The 25,456-nt window shown below is 37.1% G+C and overlaps 1 protein-coding gene across 1 annotated transcript; it reads right to left on the bottom strand.

Annotated features, from left to right (window-relative positions):
* Positions 1–3,507: 3,507 nt before the first annotated feature.
* Positions 3,508–24,895, bottom strand: thop1 (thimet oligopeptidase 1). Its single transcript, XM_067431070.1, has 13 exons — positions 24,786–24,895; positions 23,245–23,451; positions 21,770–21,918; positions 18,763–18,870; positions 18,571–18,673; positions 16,805–16,965; positions 16,541–16,676; positions 12,223–12,589; positions 7,888–8,089; positions 7,614–7,800; positions 7,054–7,182; positions 4,157–4,293; positions 3,508–4,072 (listed from the first exon to the last, which is right to left on the bottom strand). Exons 1-13 carry the CDS (start codon positions 24,796–24,798, stop codon positions 3,911–3,913), a joined length of 2,061 nt encoding a protein of 686 aa, XP_067287171.1. The 5' UTR covers positions 24,799–24,895; the 3' UTR covers positions 3,508–3,910.
* Positions 24,896–25,456: the final 561 nt, after the last annotated feature.

The following is a 25,456-nucleotide window of genomic DNA, read 5'->3' as shown; positions in this document are numbered from 1 at the left end:
ATTACTGCAAGTGCTTGTTTGTGGCCTTTTATCTTCAACACCAAATATCCCAAGTCAGTAACATTGTGTATACATCAGAGGACACGCTTGAAAGCAGTTCTTCACATAAATGGTCACTCCACCATTCGTGTTTGCCAAATGTGCATAGTTTGCGTAGGATGCATGCCTGTTGCATTTGTACATGGTGTATCCAGGAACAGCTGAGCCTGAGGTGTTTCAGTGAGGCACAAAACAGCATAGAGAAGCTCATTGTGGCATTTTTTTCATCCATATGACACTCCAGTCCCTCTGTGTTATGAATATGATTAATGATTTTAAGAGCTGAATTCATTGTGGAATCCTGTACAATGTGTAGGATGGGCTGGATATTGTGAAAATGCGCTTTTGGCATGTTCTCTGAGGCACTGGATCGCAAAAAAATGTTCTTGTCATCAAAGTCATTGATGTTGTTCTGTTGAGTGTAACGTATGCCATGCCTAGTTCGAATACATGCTTCAGAGATACAACAGCACAATCCGTTGTCATTCCTTGTACTTCATGGATGGCACATGCAAAAGCAAGCTTCATTGAATGGAAACTGTCTTGGAACTGCTCCTTTTCTTTTGAGTGGTTCCTCTGACCTCTCAATATAGACAATGTAATTATCTCCATTAGAGGCTTTGTTGCAATGTTTCTGTCCAACAGTCACATTATCTAAATTAAAACCAATTAATTGAACATATCCATCTCCAATTGAACTTATTTTTGACACCTTGCCAAAAGTGCCATTAACCGGACTAACCCATCCTCTGCATATATATGTCTAGTTAGCATCACTTGTGCTCCAATCAGAAGTGGACAAAGTACACACATTACTTGAGTTAAAGTACTACTGGTCAAATATTACTCCAAGTGAAAGATGTAAAAACAGATTTTTACTTAAGTAAAAGTACAGAAATATTTGTTTTCAAAAGTACTTACGTATCAAAAGTTTTTTTTTTTTTTTTTTTGTCAACGCATTATTTTATTATTGTTATATAAATGCACATTATGCCATCAGGAAGATTTAAGCCACCCAGTGATCCTCCAACCGACATACTAGCATACAACTAACGTATAAAAGTTACAAAGCTGCTCTCACTTTAGGACCGAATGCCTGGATCCAATACACTGATACACATCTGATATTCTCCCAAAAGTTTACGTTAGCTTAAGACATAATCAACTTTGTTTATGTGAATACTCTAAAAAAATGAACATTTTGACATCCGTCTTCCATTTTGCTATAAACTGATCATTGTTCAAAAAATGCTGGGAAATCATTGAACTTCACGTGACCCTACAAGAGTGATTCCTGAAAGGAATTTCTTTTTAAAAAAGAAAATAATATCCACTGACTTTCAAAGCTGCTACAGAAACAACTTTTGACTTTGAGGACCTTGATGGAAATGTAGTGGAGTAAAAAGTATGATATTTGGTTTTCAAATGTAATGAAGTTAAAGTCATACGTTTCCAGAAAAAATAATACTCCAGTAAAGTAGATACTCAAAAAGTGTACTTAAAGGGTTACTTCAGCGATTAGCATATGGCTTTGTATCAGAAGAAACCCTGGAGTATATTCAAATGATTGTGCTTTCCCCACTCATATCCCCCTGAGACAAGAGATTTATGCATTTTATTTCTGGAAAAATTCCTCCTATGATGCAAATTGACGATATTTGCATCATAGGAAGAATGTTTGGCCAAAGGCTAAAGACTACAGCCAGCAGAGGGAGCCATTTCCTCATGTTTTGAACCCGCGCATGGGGGATGGAGATCACACTCACAGCTCAGCTCCTACAGGCACTCATTTAAACAGAGCTATGGTGAGCAGTGTAAGTATTTTAACTTCTCAAAATAATTTCTATGAAAGTTAATCTTGCAAAGGCATGAACTGAAACGCTCCCGGACTGAATTTGTATTGTGAATGAATGCCGCGAGTGTAGTCGCGATTACCTCAAATGAGTGAGAGGATATGGTTTCAGTGTTGTGATCGTCTACCTCTTTATTGGTTGCATAGAAGTGCAATGCATCAGTAGGACACTCCTCATGGGATGATCTTATGACAGCTCCCAACATACACTTGCCATGGCAGTTCAGACCCTTCAGGACCAGCCTCCATGGATGGGTAGTCCAGATATTCTTTATAAGTTAAGTGATCCAGAAGATCTCATACATTCTATAGCTGTTCTTTTGCAACGCTGACATAATTTCTTTCTCCTGATTCATTTTCTTAATCTACAGGAGGCCTGGTTCTTGATAGGTTTCTGCATCCATCATGGGTCATGGGTTTTGCTTTCCTCAGCTGGATAGACAAACTAGATGTGGCCATGTGCATTTCGGTGACAAACCGTGCAAAGAAGACTAGTTGGTATCACTTGCACAATGATTGTCAATGGAGAATAGCCTTGTGTTGAAGTATCTGCTGGGGAAATCATGTTTTGCTCTACCAGGCTCATCAAATGTGTTCTTGCCATCGGGAAACTGCACTGAAAATCCCATAGATTCAAGTTTAGGCATTTTAAAAGTGTGTACAGGACTGTTTCTCTCTGCTGGGCAATATAAAATATTCCATCATCATAAGACAACAACTGCTGGGCAAGATCTGGGGGCTGGCTGAAGACATGTATCCAAGGCAAGGCCTCTTGATTGCTCTTCTGCAGTAGTGTCATCATTTGAATCATTGAGTTCATTTTCATTGCTCTGTTCTTCATTGTTATTACTTTGGCTTTGGCTACTGTTCTCAATATCCACTTCCTCATCAGGAACACCGAAGTCATTTGTACACTCTACATGCTCATTAAACATTTCTTCTAGGTCTTGGTAAACAACTGACTGTTGTTTCCACTTCAGACGCAACAGAAATATCTGCCCCCTTGATAGACTTTTGCTGGTCTTTTAGGTAGCAAAACAATCTTAGCAAAAGGAATGTACTTTGCAATAACATTTAAATCACAGTTCTGGAGGAATGGGAGTGAACTGAAGCATGTTGGGTACAGCAATGTCTGGCATTAGACCTCTCAATAATGTTGTATGGCAGCATTGATAGATCCACTCTGTTTTTTTTCTTTCTGTGCTCCAAGGCACATTGATCAGGGCAGTCGAAGCAGATGTGAACAGTTTCCAGTGAAACAAACTGAAGTAACTGTCGGATTCTTCTGATAAAACTTAACCCAAAACTTTCAATGGCAGTGCATTCAAACTGAGCGTGGAGTAATGATGGTGAAAAATTATCTTTACCATCATAGAAATATATTACATTTTAAAAGATATGAAAACAGAAAAGTTATTTTAGTATTTCACAATATTACAATTTTTACTGTATTTATCTAAAAAATAACTTTGGTGAGTAGAAGAGACTTCTTTCAGAAACATAAAAACACAAAAAAATCTTAATGTTTCACACTATAAATGTGCTCAATGTCTTAATCTTCTTTATGCAAAATAGAATTTCTTGTTATTTTTTTTTGGGGGGGGGGGGGGGGGGGGGGGGGAAAGTGAATTTTACCCAACAATAATTTAATGTTTTGCTGATGACCTGTTGTGAAGCATGGTATTCCGTACATGACAGCAGCGAAATTATGTGTTATGAGTGCACTGAAGCAGTTCCCTGGCATTTTCCACAGGGAATTCATTAGGCGTCGTAGAAAACAGATAAAACACAACAACAGTGTCATTTGGAGTTTTTTTTTTTTTTCTTGTGGGGGGGGAATCACATTTCAATACAATTATCAAATTTAAAACAATGATTCAAACATCCATAATGTTAAAGCTCTTCACACAAGTGCAAGGTTGGGAGAATGTGTGATAAGTAAGTGACTGAGCTTTTTATTTTATTTTTTAAGGAGGTATCAGTCTGAGGCTTTAACGGCTTATCCTAACATTCAGGCAGTCAGCAGGCACAGGGCGTGCCGGACTCCAGATCAACTGTGAGTCCTTTGCTCAGGAGGAATGCATCCTGCTTGGGTTCTCTTCCCAAGAACTTCTTCAGCATGTCAGCAGCATCCTCAGAGCCTCCAGGCTTCAGAACACACTTCCTGTAGTCCAGACCCACCTGTTTAACAACACAGAATCATGAGTAGACATTCAAAAGGCATATGTATGCAGAGGACTCACAAGTGCTTTAAGTTAATCTAACCTTAGGGTCCATGATGCCTTCTTGCTTGAAACGGGCATAGAACATGTCCATGGAAAAGACTTCACTCCACAGGTAACCGTAGTACTGAGCATCATATCCTCCTGCCAGGTGACCGAAGGTGGCAGGCATGTTTGTCCCTGTAAAAATAAATAAATAAATGGTAATGATAAAAATAACTGCATTCAGTACATTATTAATGTAATTCTGCAAGTAGAGAAGACATTTACAAAATGTTCATTATATATTTGTGCTAATTTTGCTAAAGGTTAACAAATGAAGAAACATTGTGAAAATCATTATATATTTGCTGTGCATGGCATAAATATAAAGTAATTACCACCTATCAGGACATCTATAATTACCATCTTTGTATTACCATAGCCCCTTTCACACATACAGCACATTTGTGAACAGAACCTTTTCAAAAATACTGAAAGATCAATTCTGGCATGAGAAGTTGTAACATTACCGTTATGATGCTCTGTGTGAACAAAGAATAGGATTGCAGGGCATGCTGATGCAAGACGTTTGCTTTGGGCCAATCATAAAGCCCTGAGGGAGCTGTTTAAGGTACACTTCATTGCTTTTATTTGTATTTCTATGAAAACATGCGCCAGACAGACATCTGACCATTGCACCGTGTCTTGAGCTCGAGACCCTGCCTTCTTTTCCAACCATCAGTGCTGCGGCTCTGTAGAGTTAATTTAGTGAAAATATTTTTATTAAATTACAGAGACTAGTCCTGGGCAATTTTTTTTTACGATTTTGGCGGTGTCACTGCATTTTACGGTTTTATATACATAGTGATGGGCGATATGGCCTAAAATCCATATTGCGATATACATTGCAGCTTCTTGCGATAATGATATATATTGCGATATATAAATTATAATAGAACCTTCTGAAAAATTCAGCTTGAATGTCCTTGGTTCTTAAATGCCACCCAAGATGCAGAGAACAGCCTTTTAGTTAAGGAACAGACACTACTGACAATACTTTCAGTATTAGGCAAAGACAATCCTTTTGTGTAATGCATAGATACTTTAAATAAAAACATATTTCAAACAAATTTTCTTACCTCCAGCCTAATTTAATGTATTTGGTTTTAAACATTTTGTTCTCTTAATGAAATGAAAACTGGTGTCTTGCAATAAAGGAATGGATACCGTGAATCAGGGAATAGGGATGTCACTAGTCCAGTAGTCGGTACCAATACCATACGCATTTGATAGTACTCCGTACCAATTTAAGTACCACAAAATGTTTTTATTTAACTATTAAAAAAAAATATCAATACAATTCAATATGTTTTTTATTTAAGATGATAATCATTTTATAAGTAAATAATACATAAACATTCAAAGGCTGTATGCTGTTTAAAAGTAAACCTTGTTTATAAAAAAAGATGCAAAATAATAAACCACCTAGGCATAATTATTATTAGTAGTAGAGACAAATTATTATTAACGTTACATTGAGAAGTTAAATCTACTGTAAAACAGTAGCCTAATTTATTCTGTAAATTTTCTCACTGCCAAACTTTTATGACGAGTTGCCGTGAATACCTTTGAGTGTCTGTGTTCACTTCATATCACATCACAGTTTTCTCATGAAGTGACGGCCTATGCTTTCATGTACACGGCAGACACTACAAAGACAGCGAGTGTGTGTGTGTGTGTGTGTGTGTGTGTGTGTGTGTGTGTGTGTGTGTGTGGTGCGCGCGTGTGCATCTGACGGTTTAAATCCGAACCGAGTCCAAATATATGTTACACCGGTCTTTTTCACATATCCTCAGTTTTGCTTTCAGCTATGTTTACTCAAGATGATGAATATGAGGATGCATTGCAATCAGTTGCAGCTCGTGGCTCTAAATTTCACGGGTAGATTGTGTCATCAACATGCATTATCACGATTAAAATCTCTATTGTAGGCCAATTTTGTATTGTATATATCGTATATCGTTTATATCGCATACCGTTTATATCGCCCATTACTAATACACATAGTAAAACAAAAAATAAAAATATAAACATTGTAAGATAAATATAAATCCATTTAAAAATCAAATCAGTTCATAAACTGTAATAACTGTAATATTTCAAGGTAGACAGAGCTTTTATTTTGCCAGGGTTGGAATGAAGACCTTTGAATTTGTGTTTTAACAAACTTTTTTCATTGATCGACTTCCACTTTTTACTGTACAATAGTAATATATTTATTTCATGTTATACTTTTATTTTGACAGATTGTCATGAAGGCCTTTGAGTTTGTATATGATGCGACAAATGTTGATAGTTTTATCAGATTAAACTAAATTTTAAACGTGACATGTTCATTAAGTGACTGCAACTCTAAAGATGAAATGCATGTGTCCTCAAACAGTGAGACAGCAGTGTCATTCAGTATGTGTACTAGTAGACAAAACCGCGGCACTCATTCACAGACACTTCAGATTTTAATAGCAGTCTTTATCAGATTTATTGTTCAAACGGTAGTCTGTATCGATATCTGATTAATTGTACAGTCTTACTTTTGGTCTATTCATCAAAAAAATTGCCCAATTCTGTGACCTTCCACTTTATGGAATAAGCTCCATTTGTGACTGGATTCCGCAATGCAACAAAAAATATAGCTCTGCGCGGTATTTGTAGTAATAATGAGTTTGTTTTGTGAGTTTGTTGTGTTATAAAGTTCTTACCATTAGTTTAAGAAGGTTATGCAGTTAATAGAGGACAGTTCTCTATACACTCTACATAGTGCTCTTCAAAGCCACTGAATAGATACAGCAGCTGTTTTAGCTATGAACCAGTATGGCGATATTTGAAAAATAAATATCGATCCCGAAACTGAAACTGGTTTACTGCCCAGCACTAACTGAGCCCTAAATCTTATTTTACCTGGTGAAGCAGGAATACCCAGGATGTCTAGGCAGAGTTTGGCATACTCCTCAGCAGCGTCGATCCCATTCTTTGTGTGCAAAGCCTGATCCACCTTAGCAAGAACAATCTGCCTCAAGTTAAACAACCCTGAAAAACAGGAAAGAGACTTTAAAAACACAGACATTTTAATAGATCGTGAAATCTGTGAATACATTTTCCCAAAACAATCTCACATATGTCCCAGTTTCACAATAAAAAGACAAAAAAAAAGAAGACAGGGCTTGATTAAATTGTGAAAAGTGTTACAAATCAAGATAAAATTGGTGGAAGGGATCGAATAAAAATTAAGTCAGCCAAAACGGAAAGTTTATTCAGTGTTAAAACATTGTAATAAACAACTTACTAAAGACAATTTCCCTTTGGATTTACGATCGCAGAAATATTCAAAATAAGACAAGGAATGTGTGTGACAAATTACAGGGTAATTTTTTTATTTCAGGTTGACTTGTGGCTAGCAGGTGTATTCAGCTCAAGTATTTTTTGTGAAAATGACCACTGTGCGTTTGGTCCATGGTCACCTGTGTTAGCAAGCCTGGACTTCATGAGTTTGTCCAGAAGCTCTTCTGGAATGGGTTTTCCAGTTTTGTAGTGCTTGGACATGCGCTGTAGTGGCTCCTTCTCCCAGACCCAGTTCTCCAACATCTGAGACGGAGCTTCCACGAAATCCCTCTCAACATGAGTCCCGCTGAACATTGCAAAGTCAGCCTGAACAAACAAAGTAAAGGCATATTTAATCTTCACACACTGCAAAATAGTTGCAACCCAAGTGACACTGAAAGCCTTAATACAGACCTGAGCACAAAGCTGGTGCATCACGTGTCCAAACTCATGAAAGTAAGTTTCCACTTCGTCGTGCTGCAGCAGGGATGGAGCATCAGCGGTGGCTTTGCTGAAATTAGCCACCATGGCAGCCACAGCCATTTGCCTGGTCCCATCCGGGAGCAAACAGCCGGGCTGCAGGCCAAAGCATGCAGCATGGCCGTACTTACCCTCCCTACAAAGATAATGGAGAAATACTGATTAGGCTTGTTGAAACTGCCACTGAATCTCTAAATTCAGGATATATATAGGTTCAAGTTCTCAGAAATCCTACACTTGGGCTGCCTGTCCACCCTCAGAACGCATGTGCCGGATTCGCAAAAAAACTAAAACACTGTTTTCTTCCAGCTTGAAATGTTAACTACAAACATGGAGGCTTTTAAGATTTTTCTGTCGCAGTGTTCTTTCCATACAGGCGCTGGTCATATGATTAGAATATCATCAATAAGTTGATTTATTTCACTGATTTCGTTCAAAAAGTGAAATTTTTACATTATATTCATTCATTACAGACAGACTAATACATTTCAAATATTTATTTCTATTAATTTTGATGATTATACCTGACTACTATGGAAATTCCCAAATTCAGTATCTCAAAAAATAGGAATATTGTCAAAAGGTTCAATATTGAAGACACTTGGTGCCACACTCTAATCAGTTAATTAACTCAAAACACCTGAAAATGCCTTTCAATGGACTCTCAGACTAGTTCTGTAGGCTACACTATCATGGGGAAGACTGCTGACTTGACAGTTGTCCAAAAGATGAACATTGACACCTTGCACAAGGAGGGCAAGACAAAAGGTCATTGTAAAAGAGGCTGGCTGTTCACACAGTTATGTGTCTAACCACATTACTAGAGAGGCAAAGGAAAGAAAGAGATGTGGTAGACAAATGTGTACAAGCAATAGGGATAACCACACCTTTGAGAGGATTGTGAAACAAAACCCATTCAAAAATGTGGGGGAGATTCACAAAGAGTAGACTGCAGGTGGAGTAAGTGCTTCAAGAACCACTACACACAGATGTATGCAAGACAGGGGTTTCAGCTGTCACATTTCTTGTGTCAAGCCACTCTTGAACAACAGACAGGATCAGAAGCGTCTTGCCTGGGCTAAAGACAAAAAGGACTGCTGAGTGGTCCTAAGTTATGTTCTCTGATGAAAGTAAATTTTGCATTTTCTATGGAAATCAGGATCCCAGAGTCTGTAGGAAGAGAGGAGAGGCACACAATCCACATTGCTTGAGGTCCAGTGTAAAGTTTCCACAGTCAGTGATGGTTTGGGGTGCCATGTCATCTGCTGGTCCACTGTGTTTTCTTAAGTCCAAGGTCAATGCAGCCATATACCAGGAACTTTTAGAGTACCATATGCTTCCTGCAGCTGAACTATATGGAGAAGTAGATTTCCTTTTCCAACAGGACTTGGCACCTGCACATAGTGCCAAAGCAACCAGTAACTTGTTCATGGTATCCTTGTTCTTAATTGGCCAACAAACTCGCCTGACCTTAAACCCATAGAAAATCTATGGGGTATTGTGAAGAGGAAGATGCGATATGGATTGATTGTTCCTGATTGATTGCTCCTGTCTGCCTGCTGCTGCTTGCCTCAACGTTTGTAGCTCTGTACAGCTGTGTTTGAATCTCTTTTTGATATATTATCTGTGTTATCTACACTGTTAAATATAACTTACTCATCACCATATAGTGTTTAATACCCTATCAAGTTAAACTTGACATCACTAGCTTTTCATCTAAATCACTACCACGTGTTAGCTTTTCGCTAGCCTGGTAGCTTTTCATCCCGGCACCCAGGTATCCTGTTTTCTGAGTTCTTTAGACAACTGTGGTGAGTTGGATTATTAAATAGACTCCATCAAACAATTGTGGTAAGTCTTTGATTCATTAACAAATACGGTAAGCCATATCTTCTCCTGTCATTGCCACTTGCACTGCTTGCTACAGGTTTAACATATCTATCTCCGTTGGCGAACAGGGCTTCACATGTGATAAATGTAAGGAATTAATCAGGCTGACGGAGAAGATTTCAGATTTAGAGACACGCATCCAGACTTTATGTGAGAGTAGTGAGAATGTAAAAGTTTTAGGTACTGCTTTGGATGCGACTAACTTAGTGAACTTAGTAGCCCTTGCAGCAGGACAGTTGGAAAACTGTGAGATGGCATAGTCGCAGATAAAAAAAAAAAACACTCTTCCGTTTCCTGTTAAAAGTGCCCTAGTTACTGGTGATTCTATTAAACGGAACGTGAAAATAGAGACACCAGCCACCATAGTCACGTTTACCGGGAGCCAGAGCGCCTGACATCAAAGCAATTTTAAAAGTGCTGGCTAAAGCTAATCGTAAATTTCTTTAAGATTATTATTCACGTCGGTACTAATGATCACCAAAATTACCATTAAAGAGGTGTGTAAACTCGCAAGTATGATGTCAAAGGCAGTCTTTTTCTCTGGTCCCCTCCCTTTTAAAAGGAGTGATGAAATAGTTAGCAGATTATCATCATTCAATGGCTGGTTGTCTAAGTAGTGTCTGCAAAATAACATAGGGTTCATAGACAATAGGAAAAGTTTTTGGGGCAGGCCTGACCTGTTGAAGATAGACGGCATTCATCCCTCCTGGGCTGGTGCTGCTCTTCTCTCTAGTAATTTGGTCTAGAGAGACCAAAGTCTTAGAGCTACACCTTGACTCACTGGGGCCCAGGTCAGGAAACAGACAAACTGGCTAAACCAACCGTCTACTAGCTGTCTCAAGTCACCAGAGTCAGCAAAATCCCAGCACATAGACTCTTTCACCTAGATATCATCACATAGAGACTGTGTCTGTTCCCCAAATTAGTAAATACTAATTTGACAAAAATCATATGGCTCGCAAGGTCTCTCACCCTTTACCAAAAATGATCGATAAAAAAAAAGAGACACATCAATGATGATCCGCTCTCTACAGAAAGGCATCCAATTACAATTTCCTTGTTGTATATCCTACCGAAGAAAATTAAACGTTTATGATAATAATATTACAGTAATAATAAACTTTAATATCCTTGCTTTTATTGAAACTGGTGCTTGCTCTGCAAAAAGACATTTCCAAACATTTCACCCACTTTTGCTTTTGCCAGCTGGCCCTATCATAATCTGCGCAGATAAAGTTATTAATAACGAAACATGAATGGATGAATGAGAAAGAAAAGAGCGGTATGTGCTTTATATTGAATTATATTAAATATTCATATTAAAAGTGCGATAAGTCGCGAAAGAGAACTGAATTCTTTTGACAGGACGCTGCGGGCGCGCTCCAACGCAACACGGTCAAGCAGTAGCCTGTCTTCGGCTGCACGTCTAAACGGCCAAATAAACACAGAAATATATCAAAATGCCAAGTCGAGTATTCACATAAAACGCAGTAGATGCAAGCTCTCTCTCTCTCTCTCATAATATTGCAACTTTATTGTTCGCTGCATATTTGTTTGCTACTAGCCTACTGTTGAAAATTGTATTGGGGAAAAAACACTTTTTTTAATAATAATATTACATATTTCTTTTTACTGTGGCTCTTTTGAAAAAATGCATTAACCAAAAAAAATAAAAAATAAAAGGCTCTTTGTCAAACAATGTTCCCGACCCCTTATATAAAGTGATCTCTTCAGAATAATTTTTGGATTCCCTAGACTTTCAATAGACGTACCAAAAATGATTATATTAAAAATATATATTTGACAGTATATGCAGCTTTGTTACCCCGTGGTATCAAAAATAGCATTGAATATCGATGTGATATGTTTTGACTCCAGTCCACCCCTCAAAGAATCAGAATCGAGAATCGAAAAGAACCAAAATCGAAAGTAAGAATCGGAATCATAATTGTGCCCAACAAAATGCAAAATGAAAACAAAATGATGCCCAACCCTAAGGAACATGCTGGCCACGTGTTATCGGTATTGAGGTATTTTAGTTTGGTATCGTATCGAAGTCATAATTTTGGTAACGTGCAAACACTATATACAATTTTTACTTTTTGAATCAAATTAGTGAAAATAAATCAACTTTTTGATGATATGACCAGCACCTGTATTTACAATTCCTTGCACCCTATAGCCACTGCCTACAATGCATTGGATCCTTCACTGGAAACCGAAAATAACTCACTCCCACTAAACGTTTACTCTCTTAATTGTTTGCACCCAGGAACAATAAAAGTCAATGCCAGTTAAGAAGAAATGTATTCTTAAGAATGAAAGATTTTCAGACCCCCACCAGCACGATTTCTGTAGAAACTAGGTATGAGTACTTACCTGGGGAAAAGATCCAGATAAAACTGGCCCACCACCTGGCCAGAAGATCTGTCTTTAACGCAGTACAGCGTCACATCATCGTGCCAGACAGGTGCTCCCTCTACCTGCTGAAAGTTGAGATTAAGCAGCTCCTGATAAATGTCCAGAAGGCCTTTGGTTACCACATCCATTGGGAAATACTCCTTTAGCTGGTTCTGATCCACTGCATACTGGGTCTCCTCCACCTGGGTCATGTAGTAGCGTGTGTCCCAGGCGTGGAGTTCTCCAGTGAAGGGGAAATTTCTTTTCTTGCTCTCCTCTTTCTTCAGCTTCAGAATAACAGCCCTCTCCTCCTCACCCAGTGGCTTCAGTTTGCGGGCCAAATCCTCTACATGGGAAAAGAGAACAAAGGGTTAAACACAACAGCACAAAGATAAGAATGAATAACTAATAATGAACAGTAATATTTTTTATTAACTAACATTAACAAAGATTAATAAATAATGGCATAAATGAACTGCTCATTGTTACATAATACATTAACCAACTAATGGAAGTTTTTATTAAAAATACATTTAAATCAACTGTTTAAAATTTAAATGAACAATTTAAAATAATTGTTGTCTATTTTCAATATATTTGAAAATGTTATTTATTTATTCCTGTGATGGTAAAATAATTTTTTTAGCAGTTCCACGATCCTTCAGAAATCAATCTGGTATGCTGATTTGGTTTTCATTTATTATCAAAATTATTATTATTATAATCAATATCATTTTGAAAACGTTTGTACTGCTTAATATTTTTGTAGACATATTTTGTCAGTTAAAAAAAAACAGCATTTATTTAAAATAGACATAAATCGCATCAGTTCACTGTCACCTTGCTTAATTGAATGCGTCCTTGGTAAATAGAAGTATTTACAGTGCCTTGGGAAAGTATTCGGCCCCCTTGAACTTTGCAACCTTTTGCCACATTTCAGGCTTCAAACAAAGATATAAAATTGTAATGATTCTTTTGTGAAGAATCAACAAGTGGGACACAATCATGAAGTGGAACGAAATTTATTGGATATTTCAAACTTTTTTAACAAATCAAAAACTGACAAATTGGGCGTGCCCCTTTACTTTCAGTGTAGCAAACTCTCCAGAAGTACAGTGAGGATCTCTGAATGATCCAATGTTGACCTAAATGACTAATGATGATAAATAGAATCCACCTGTGTGTAATCAAGTCTCCGTATAAATGCACCTGCACTGTGATAGTCTCAGAGGTCCGTTTAAAGGGCAGAGAGCATCATGAAGAACAAGGAACACCAGGCAGGTCCAAGATACTGTTGTGGAGACGTATAAAGCCAGATTTGGATACAAAAAGATTTAACAAGCTTTAAACATCCCAAGGAGAACTGTGCAAGCGATAATATTGAAATGGAAGGAGTATCAGACCACTGCAAATCTACCAAGACCTGGCCATCCCTCTAAACTTTCAGCTCATACAAGGAGAAGACTGATCAGAGATGCAGCCAAGAGCCCCATGATCACTCTTGATGAACTGCAGAGATCTACAGCTGAGGTGGGAGACTTTGTCCATAGGACAACAATCAGTCGTATACTGCACAAATCTGGCCTTTATGGAAATGTGGCAAGAAGAAAGCCATTTCTTAAAGATATCCATAAAAAGTGTTGTTTATAGTTTGCCACAAGTCACCTGGGAGACACACCAAACATGTGGAAGAAGGTGCTCTGGTCAGATGAAACCAAAATTGAACCTTTTGGCAACAATGCAAGACGTTATGTTTGGCGTAAAAGCAACACAGCTCATCACCCTAAACACACCATCCCCACTGTCAAACATGGTGGTGGCAGCACCCAAGCAGGTTTGGGCCTGCTTTTCTTCAGCAGGGACAGGGAATATGATTAAAATTGATGGGAAGATGGATGGAGCCAAATACAGGACCATTCTAGAAGAAAACCTGATGGAGTCTGCAAAAGACCTGAGACTGGGATGGAGATTTGTCTTCCAACAAGACAATGATCCAAAACATAAAGCATAATCTACAATGGAATGGTTCAAAAATAAACATATCCAGGTGTTAGAATGGCCAAGTCAAAGTCCAGACCTGAATCCAATCGAGAATCTGTGGAAAGAACTGAAAACTGCTGTTCACAAACGCTCTCCATCCAACCTCACTGAGCTCGAGCTGTTCTGCAAGGAGGAATGGGCAAAAATTTCAGTCTCTCAATGTGCAAAACTGATAGAGACATACCTCAAGCGACTCAAGCGATTACAGCTGTAATTGCAGCAAAAGGTGGCACTACAAAGTATTAACTTAAGGAGGCCGAATAATTTTGCACGCCCAATTTTTCAGTTTTTGATTTGTTAAAAAAAAAAATTGAAATATCCAATAAATTTAGTTCCACTTTATGATTGTGTCCCATTTGTTGTTGATTCTTCACAAAAAAATAGTTTCATATCTTTATGTTTAAAGCCTGAAATGTGGCAAAAGGTCGCAAAGTTCAAGGGGCACTGTATTTCTAATTAATTTAATTGAACTAACAGATTCTCCAATTATTGCTTTTACACATTATAACAGAATTTGCAACATCTCTATTCCTTTATACACAATAATACATGCACCTCGCAGAATCTGCAAAATGTTAATTAACAAAATAAGAGGGAATCATAGAACATGTTTTTATTTAACACTGTGCTGAATAAGATATTTGCATAACAGACAAGACGGGAAAAAATTACCCCATTCAAAAGTTAACCTTTGTTTCTTAATATTGTGTGACTTGAGTCCCTTGTTTGTCCTGAACAGTTAAACTGCACAATGTTCTTGAACAACAGACAGTTGAAAAATCCTTATTTTGCATATTTGAACCCTTTCCAGCAGTGTCTACATAATTTTAAAATCCATCTTTTCACACTGCTAAGGGACTCAAAAAATATATATAAAAAAAAAAAAAAAAAAAAAAAAAAAAAATCACAGAAGCTCCAGAAGGAAACAATGCATTAAAGGACAACTCTGGTGAAAAATAGGGGTACCTAGGGGTAATTAACACATGGTTACCGAATAGATCGTTCTCTGGGATGCGCTTTCATGAAAATGGAATGTAAAGAGTTTTATCTCGTAAATCAGGGCAGAGTAAGTGAAATTAAATTGCTAGTTAATACCACTAAAAAGGCTCAAAATAGCCTCACACTAACACGCATAATGAGGGTTCCTACATGCAATCCGAAGCATTGAGAACTTTGTAAGTGTACAAACAGTTTATTAAGAATGCAATGTAAGTCGCTTTGGATAAAAGTGTCTGCCAAATGCATAAATGTACTTTATAAAGACAGTCTCAACAAGTAGAGCCACGAACGCTGTGCTAAGTGAGCTGATCGATAGAAATTAAGTTTGTGAAATCTAATTACATGGAAATGCATGGATTAAATCTGTTTATTAAAATATATGGTTGACTAACTACAAGGGAAGAAGGTGCTCCATATGAGATTCCAAGTCACAGTTTATCACTTAGCAGTGTTCTTGGCTCAACTTGTCGAGACTGTTTTCATTATCAAAGCTAATCTGTTTTTAGAGATAAAACATTTACATTCGATTTTCATGAAAACGCATCCCGGAGAACGATCTACTCGGTAACCATGTGTTAATAACCCCTAGGTTCATTTTTCACCAGAGATGTCCTTTGGCAGCCAGGGGGTGAAAACTTTTTTTTCTTTTGTTTGAATATCTTTTTTTATTTTTTCCATTTAGTACTGCTCTTTTTAAGCAACAGAAGACAAATTAAGTACAATTAACCTTGATCTTTAAATCACCCCCCGGCTCTTAATGCATAGTGTTTCCTTCTGAAGCATCAGTGAATGTTGTTTTTAACAGTTGTGTTTGAGTCCCTCAATTGTCCTCATTAGGAAAAGATGTCAATATGAACCGTTATATTCAAAATATATTTTTAAAAATCATACATTCACAGCTGAAAAGGGTTCAAATACGCAAAAGATGCTGGAAAACATGCAGGACTTGAAGGATTTTTCTGTAGAACATTGGGAAGTTAAACTGCTCAGGACAAACATTACATAAGAAAAACAATAGCCGTGGATCATACAGGTAACGACACACAATATTTAGCTATTTTTTGTCTTGTGGACTAATATATAAACATCTTTTAAGTAAAATATCTTGTTCATGACAGTACTAAATAAATAACATGCATATTGTATGATCCCTCTTATTCTTATTATAATTAACATTTTGCAGATTCTGCAAGGTTTATGTACGTTTTTGAGCACGACTGTATGAGACTCTTTTCCATTTAAAGACAGCAGTCATTACCAAGGAAAGTTGCGACTTTCTTGGAGGCCTTGGCCATGTTCATCTCAAGCACAAAGTCAGCATGAGTGCTGAAGCCCAGCAGGCTGCTCTTCTTAGAGCGCAACTCTACAAGCTCCTTCAGAATAGCAGAGTTCTCCTGTCGGGGGAATCATTACAATAACATTGTTAAAATGACTCATTTGCATTACTTTAAAGCGTCGTCCACATAGAATGCTACCAGAAAAGAAAACAAATTGGTTACAGGTGATTTCTGGAATGTCTGACCTCTTTGCAGCGCGAGTTGAAAGCCTCCTCTAACTTCTTCCGTGTCTCTGGGACAAAGCATTTCTTCATGGTGGGGAAATAATGAGGATACTTCAAAGTGAGCTTTAGTTTTCCAGACTCATCCTTCTCCAGAGAGTTGAGGAAATCCTCAGGGAGCCCACCTAAAAAAAACATTTATCCCACATATTATTCATCAAAACTGCATGTAAAAGAAAAAACGGTTTACATGAGCACTGTTTATCAGGGAACTTAAAGTAGCAATGCTATTAAATGAGACAATTGCTCAGATCTTTGAAAATCAGTGCTGGTTTTCCTCAACATCGTAAAGTGTAGTATGACAAAACAGCATGATGTTGACTTTTGATTTATTTTTTGTCAAATTGTGCACAGCTGATTTTATGATTTTAGATTTAGATTTATGATTTTAGAAATTTAGATTTAAATTTTATGATTTTGATTTGAAATTTGTTACCTAAATTATATTTTTAATTACATCATGGCATCAACCTATTTCGCCCTTAAAATATCTTCATGTAGTTATTTTTGTTGGATGTCACCTTATTTGCATGTCAAGTTCAGCTCTGTTCAATTTTGTCACATCGGCAAGTATCTGTCACTCCGGTCACTAAAAATTAATTGCCGTTTTGACATGGAAAATTACTTTAAATGCCCCTTTACTAATGCTCAGATTAGAAGCAAACGAAGTGTGAAATTAAAATCAAATCATATCAAATTTAGTTAAAAAAAACAAGACAAGTATTGGCATAGTTACTAATACAGTGTTAATACAGTTAGTTAACAGTATTCTGCATTTAGGGCAAACTATGTTATAAACAAGTATTTACACCCACAGTTGAGTTACACTTTATTAAAATATTAAAATGATAATAACTGCCTTAAAGAATTAGTTCACTTCAGAATTAAAATTTCCTGATCATTACTCATCCAAGATGGCCATGTCCGTCTTTCTTTAGTCAAAAAGAAATTAAGGTTTTTGAGGAAAACATTCCAGGATATTTCTCAATAAAGTGGACTTCAACATGTTGAAGGTCCAAATTGCAGTTTGAAAGGGCTCGACACAAACCCAGCCGAGGAATAAGTGTCTAAATAAGATTTAGAAAAACAATAATTTTCTAAAAAAAAAAACAACGTTATTATATACGTGACATTTTTAACCACAAAAGCGCCTCTAGCACTAGTGTCCACTTCACACATTACGTAATCAAGTTGGAAAGGTTATGGCTCATGAGTGACGTGACTTCAAAATCATCTGACATTGTTGTTTTACCTTTTTATTTTTGTAAAGGGTCGCTTCACTTAGTCTTTGCATGTTCGCTGTGTAAATACTGGGGCATTACTTCTGCCTATGTCACGTGTAACTTTTTCAACATGACTACGTAATGTGTGAAGTCGTAGACACTAGTGCAAGAAGAGCATGTGTGGTTAAAATGTATATAATTTTTTTATATATTAGAAAATTACTGATCGTTAGATAAGACCCTTAATCTTTGGCTGGGATCATGTAGAGCCCTTTAAAGCTGCATTGAAACTGCAATTTGGACCTTCAAACCGTTGGACCCTGTTGAAGTCCACGATATGGAGAAAAATCCTGGAATGTTTTCCTCAAAAACCTTAATTTCTTTTCAACTCAAGAAAGAAAGGCATGAAAATCTTGGATGATATGGGGTGAGTGAACCAATCCTTTAAGGATGCATTAAATCAGATCCTCAGTGTGTCTCTGAAAGGAAAGTACTCTGCCCACCCACCAAGCTCCTCTCGAGAGAAATTCAGGCAAGTCGTATCTTCATTCAGGTGTTTGTTGAAATCGATACACAGAGTGCTCATTTTTTTCTTGATCTTTTTAATCTCCTGTTACAGGGAAGACAAAACTCAGTTACAGGCTAGAAAAGTGTGTTTGAGATAGTGTTACACAACAAACTGAAAGTTTAATATCTGACCTCCTGTGTCTCTTTGGGAAGATGAAGGCCATTTCTCTTCCCAAGCTTTATGAGTCTCTCCATATATCGCTTGGCCTCGGGCGTCAAACTCTCGTCTGACAGCTTCTCCTGTTAAAAAAATAAAAATAAATTATATATATATATATATATATATATATATATATATATATATATATATATATATATATATATATATATATATATATATATATATATATATATATATATATATATATATATATATATATGTACAGTGGTGGGCTAATATATATATATATATATATAATGATTATATTTCCAGAAAGAATGTATTTATTTTTTGTGTGGCTGAGCTGTATTTTCCATTTGTCATCATCTAAACGCATCACAGCTTCGAGGACCAGCACTAGAAGAAAAGAAGAAAAGCTTGCCTTCCATTGAAGCTGCTATTTTCAATTGGACCATAACTTTGACTGACATGGGTCATCAGCCAATCAAATTTTGATGTGTAGTGATAGAACGGCCCAGAGGCCCAGCGATGTGTCGGCGTGCTACCCCCCGCTGATGTCATCAACCGTTTGAACTTTTCGCGGGTTGTGAGGGAAATGAGCTATGGCCGCCGCGGATGACGGGCTGTGCGCGAATGATCGATCCTGATGTCAAGCCGGTAATGTTAGCTAACAAGCGGTGTTTTTTCTGTTTATTTTGATGTTCTTGTTGGTCCGTGTTTTTGTTTGCTTAAGAGTATTTGTGCCAGTGAGCTGATTTTGATTAATTTCACCATTTGCCTAAATGGTGACACGTGAGTGCAGTGGTATCATCAATAAATAGTCAAATTGCCTTTTTGTCTCACGTATACTTTTTGCTTGGCACCTTCCCAACGAACACTTTAAAAGCAAGGTTCGTAACAGTTTTGCGTACAGTGTATTATTGCATTTGTAGAGAGTGTGTGTGTGTGTGTGGGGTGGGGGGGGGGGGACGGAAACCTGACTGAAACCCCACGGTACGCTACTGTATGGATGTATGTATATATATATATATATATATTTTAACACCACTACATTTATTAACACCAGTTAACGCAGCACACATTTTCTGTTTGATCCTTGGCGTAGAGTAAACATTACTATTACTATTCTAAACCAAAAGTGCAGTTATTGCCTACAAGTTACCATATTTTTTATTACTGAATAAGTATGGTTTCACTAATAATAAATGTACATTTAAGTAAAGCGTGAATATTTGTCCATATTCATGTTGATTAAAGTATTAAAAACTTAATTTAAACTTAAGATACATTTACAACTGATAAAATGTGTACAATTACGTTGCGATTAATCACAAGTTAACTCGTGACAATCATGCGATTAATTACGATTAAATATTTTAACCGATTGACAGCCCTAATATATATACATAGACATATAGTGGGGCAAAAAAGTTTAGTCAGCCACCAATTGTGCAAGTTCTCCCACTTAAAAAGATGAGAAAGGCCTGTAATTTTCATCATAGGTACACTTCAACTATGAGAGACAGAATGAGAAAAAAGAAACCAGAAAATAACATTGTCTGATTTTTAATGAATTTATTTGCAAATTATGGTGGAAACTAAGTATTCGGTCAATACCAAAATTCTCTCTCAATACTTTGTTATAAACCCTTTTTGGCAACAACAGAGATCAAATGTTTTCTGTAAGTCCCCACAGGGTTTTTACACACTGTTACTAGTAGTTTGGCCCATTCCTCCAGATCTCCTCTAAAGCAGAGATGTTTTGGGGCTGTCGCTGGACAACACAGATTTTCAACTCCCTCCAAAGATTTTCTATGGGGTTGAGATCTGGAGACTGGCTAGGTCACTCCAAGACCTTGAAATGCTTCTTACGAAATCACTCCTTCATTGCCCGGGCAGTATGTTTGGGATCGTCATGCTGAAAGACCCAGCCACGTTTCATCTTCAATGACCTTGATGACGGAAGGAGTCAAAACTCAAAATCTCACGTTACATGCCCCCAATCATTCTTTCCTTTACACAGATCAGTATTTCTGGTCCCTTTGCAGAAAAACAGCCTCAAAGCATGATGTTTCCAACCCTATGCTTCACAGTAGGTATGGTGCAACTCAGCCTTCTTTCTCCTTCAAACACGACAAGTTGAGTTTTTACCAAAAAGTTCTATTTTGGTTTCATCTGACCATATGACATTCTCCCAATCTTCTTCTGGATCATCTAAATGCTCTCTTGCAAACTCCAGATGGGCACTGAAGTTGCATTGCAGGATTTGAGTCCCTGGCGGCGTAGTATGTCACTAATTGGTATCCTTTGTCACTTTGGTCCCAGTTCTCTGCAGGTCATTCAGTCTTCCCAGCCTAGTGCAGGTCTACAATTTTGTTTCTGGCGTCCTTTGACGGCTCTTTGGTCTTGGCCATAGTGGAGTTTGGAGTCTGACTGTCTGAGTTTGTGGACAGGTTTCTTTTATACTGTTAACGAGTTCAAACAGGTGCCATAAATACAGGTAGCGAGTGGAGGACAGAGGAGCCTCTTAAAGAAGAAGTTACCGTCTGTGACCAAATACTTATTTTCCACAACAATTTGCAAATAAATCTTTAAAAATTAGACAATGTGATTTTCTGATTTTTTTTTCTCATTCTTTCTCTCACAGTTGGAAGTTTACCCATGTTGAAAATTACAGACCTCTCTCATCTTTTTTAAGTGGAAGAACTTGCACAATTGGTGGCTGACTAAATACTTTTTTTGCCCCACTGTATATATGTGTGCGTGTGTAAAAAGAAAACTATGGGATGATGAAATGTTTAGAGAAGTTGTTTAAACTTGCATCATCTTTACCTGTTTATATATCATTCATGGATAATAAAATGATGCACATGCTAGTGAAACAGCGCACTAATGTGTGACTTATTTGGTAGTCAGTTAACAGGTTTCCTCAGCTTTCTCTAGAGCTCAGTTCAGTCCCTGAGAGATACTAGCGTTTAATTCCTGAGAGAGATGTGCTAGTGCTCGGTCCCTGCTCACCTCCAGAGCCACAATTCTCTGATAAACATCCTCCCTCATACTCATCTCCACATCAAACTCTGACAGCTTCTTATCGGCTTCGGTGCTGGCTGTGCGGACGTCCTTACAGGAGGACACATGCTGAGGGAAATCCAACATGTTCCGCTGAACTGAAAAAAAAAATAATAATAATAATAATAATAATAATTGAGTGAGTGAGTGAGTGAGTGAGTGAGTGAGTGAGTGAGTGAGTGAGTGAGTGAGTGAGTGAGTGAGTGAGTGAGTGAGTGAGTGTGGCAACACTTATTTGCTACAGTACTATAATATCATAATAAGGCTAATTATTTTCATATATAATAATTACATAACAAAAAATTGTTAAATGTATATTTGTACATTTGTATACAACTCAGTGTACATAAGTTGCACATAAGGTGGTTTTCATAAACACTTGTCTTCACGACACATATATTTAACAGTAAATAAACTAGCTTTCCTGGTGTAGATGCAATTTTTAGTGTCATTGTTTACAAGCTGTTTTATTGATATCTATCTGCAGTTGTAACACTGATTGAGCGATTACATGAGATATGATAAATTTTAGTAAGCTGTACTGTATCTTTCAATATACTTTTCTGATGTTCATGCATGTTTTTTTCCTGCTATAACTTGTATTCAAGTGGAAGAAAAGCCATTTATTGTTTGAATTTCATGACAAAAATGGACAGAATTTGAAAGCTGAGACTTTGTTTCTTATCAGAATTAAAGCACAAAGCTCTTTGCGATTATCTGATGGGAGGTGCACTACAAATAATGTTTTGGTGTAGGAAAAAAAAACACAGACCTGACAACTATGAGTGATTAAAAGGGTCAATAGAGCCTGCTTTAACATCGCTTTAACTTTTAATGTTTTTCTAGCAATGACTTTAAACGCCCTCAAATCAACACAAGAGACATTTTCTTCAACACAAAATGACATCCAGTCTGACACATTTTTAGATTATATTTGTGTGTATTTGGATTCAGCATAATATCAAAAATATATAGATCTATTAACAATGTAAAGAAAAAGGAAAAGGGGAAAAGGGGCAATTGGTAATTGGTATAGATGGAATACAAATTCAGATCTTTAACAATGGTGAACTGCAGTGAGAAGCACACAGCAGGTCATCGTGTCATTATGCAAAAAGTGCTGAATGGTGTATACCACTGCACACAGCTTTCCTGCACACACAGACTTTTTTCTATGGAGATTACAAATGTCGATAGATAGAGAAACCTGGTATGTAACTTTGTAAATGTCATCTCTGGGTTGAACTACTAGGGCAAAAGTAATCTGAAATGAACAACAACCGAAACAAATAATAGAAGAATTGTGTCCATAAAATTATATTTCTGAATGTGTAAAATAAGCATCCAATTTAAATAATTTTGTGCAAAACAATATTTAATAGTAGTAAATTGTGATGATAACAGTAGTTTCAATTGCTTTCTACCTGTGTACTCTACTTCCACATCAGCGAGGGCCTTCAGGGTGTTCTCATAGCTGACACTGAGCAAGTCCAGGGCGCCAACCGTGTCATACACCTTTTTGGTCTTGACAATAAGCTCTTCAGTAAGCTGGTGGATCTGGTCAGGAGTCAGGTCCCAGCGCAAACGGTTGTCATCACAGACCCGATCCCCAGAGCCAAACACAACTTCACCTGAACAATGAAGATAACAATGCCTTTATTGAATAATACAACGGTATAGGTCTGTGCAATATATCAAAATATCGCAAATGTATATATCTCAATATGTATATCGCAACGGCAGGCAATATCTGAATGATTTTAATAGACTACTTCAACATTGTGAAAGGTGTAAGCTTTAGGTCGACGCATAGCAGGGAATAGACTGGGCACATGACTACTGTTACTTATGTGACTTGATGTTAAGAGGAGTTATTAAACGCAATAATTTGCAAAAAACAATAACTTGCAGTCTTGTGCTGTCTGACACACACATAAATGTGAAAAATGTTTGCTAAAGCACTGCTGGTCACTTTCAGAAGTTGTAGCGATGCTTCTTTTCCTAGAAAAAATGTGAAACACAAATGGTTTAAATCTCAGTTTTTAAATACATTTTTTAATATAATTTAAATAGATTTTACAAACTAATTGCCATATCGTATCGCATATCGAATATCGCATTATTTAACAAGATATTGCATATCGCATTTTTCTACAACATCGCACAGCCCTACAACGCGTTGAGTATTACATTGACGTGAAAGTAAAAATGTTCTGTTAATAAATCACATATTTTATTGTTCCTGAAACAATATATCCATTAACATATCATGGTAAAGTTACCATAGTTATCATACATATCATAGTTCTATGATTTTAAGGTTAGGACTACGATTGTTCTACCACCTGGTAATACAGTAAATTCAGAAAAACCTTAGTAAGTTATAACTAACGGAACGTTAAATAAGTTGTATTGCAATCCCTATTAGCGCCAAATGAAGACTGATATCTGCTCGTTACAGTTATTCTGAATCATATTGATAAGAGTGTGTGATGAGTTTTCTATTAAATCTGACCTTAAAGGTTTAAGGTTATCCAGCTAACCTTGCTCTAACGTTACTTGAACACGTAACGTTAACTTATTTAACGTTAATTGAGTTGAGCCAGCATTATAAATAGAGTAACAGCGTCAGAAGAATACCGAGGACATGTTTTTGAATAGGATAATGAAGATGAATGAGTCTCCTCACTCTCCTGTCATTCGGGTATGAATGGCGTGTGTTTCTATTTGTCGGAACCGGATAACGGGTGGCGAATGCGGAGACGAGCGGCACCAGCTGACCGAACTTCACAGCTGACCTAACGTTGCCGAACATTAGCTAACTGCGCTAACGGTCTACAAACACCACGTCGGTAACTTACACCTAAGCTTTATTTAAACAGCAGACAGTTACGTTCTTATAGGTTATTATATTCTATCGGTATAATATGTGCACTTTAGGTTTAGCATAGCATGTATTTCTTACCTGTAGGTGCCATTTTCCACTCAGTCACAACACCGCGTGTATCACGACAATTCAAAGACGCATAATAGCCGCTCAGTCACTCTTCCTGGATCGGTCACATGACCCTCTGTGGACCACGCGATTGGTTGGAGACTTATGCAATCTTATGTAAGACTTCTATCTATCTATCTATCTATCTATCTATCTATCTATCTATCTATCTATCTATCTATCTATCTATCTATCTATCTATCTATCTATCTATCTATCTATCTATCTATCTATCTATCTATCTATCTGCATGCCTGTCTGTCTGTCTGTCTGTCTGTCTGTCTGTCTGTCTGTCTGTCTGTGAGTGAGGTCAGAATTTAATAATGCACTTGGTGATAATGCACTAATTGTGTGTAACAATAGGCCCACAATTCTAATTCTACAATCTAATATGAGCTCTACTGATATGAATTATTAAAATAGACTATAAATAATTCACACTTAATCGATTCTTATGCCATGTTCTAATTAGTCCTAAACCCTAGAAAATAATTCATCACTTTGTAATGAAAAAATAAATAAATAAATAAATACAATTATTCTGTGCCAGTGATTTTACGGGTTATAGGGGGAAAGAGTAGCCTAACAAGCCAGACCCACATCAAGATGTTTAAAATTAAATGTGCTGCCTCTAGGATGCG

The sequence above is a fragment of the Pseudorasbora parva genome, chromosome 22 (genome assembly GCF_024679245.1).
Source record: "Pseudorasbora parva isolate DD20220531a chromosome 22, ASM2467924v1, whole genome shotgun sequence".
NCBI classification, from domain to species: domain Eukaryota; kingdom Metazoa; phylum Chordata; class Actinopteri; order Cypriniformes; family Gobionidae; genus Pseudorasbora; species Pseudorasbora parva.
The sequence above is the reverse complement of the archived record's forward strand: the minus strand, read 5'-3'. Positions and strand labels throughout refer to the sequence as shown.

Excerpts from the sequence above, each read along its gene's own strand:
- thop1 (XM_067431070.1), bottom strand. Across the intron at positions 21,919-23,244 it reads TGTGGAAGTAGAGTACACAG|TTCAGCGGAACATGTTGGAT; the intron begins GTAGAAAGCAAT and ends TTTTTTTTTCAG. Across the intron at positions 18,674-18,762 it reads TTCCCAAAGAGACACAGGAG|GAGATTAAAAAGATCAAGAA; the intron begins GTCAGATATTAA and ends TCCCTGTAACAG.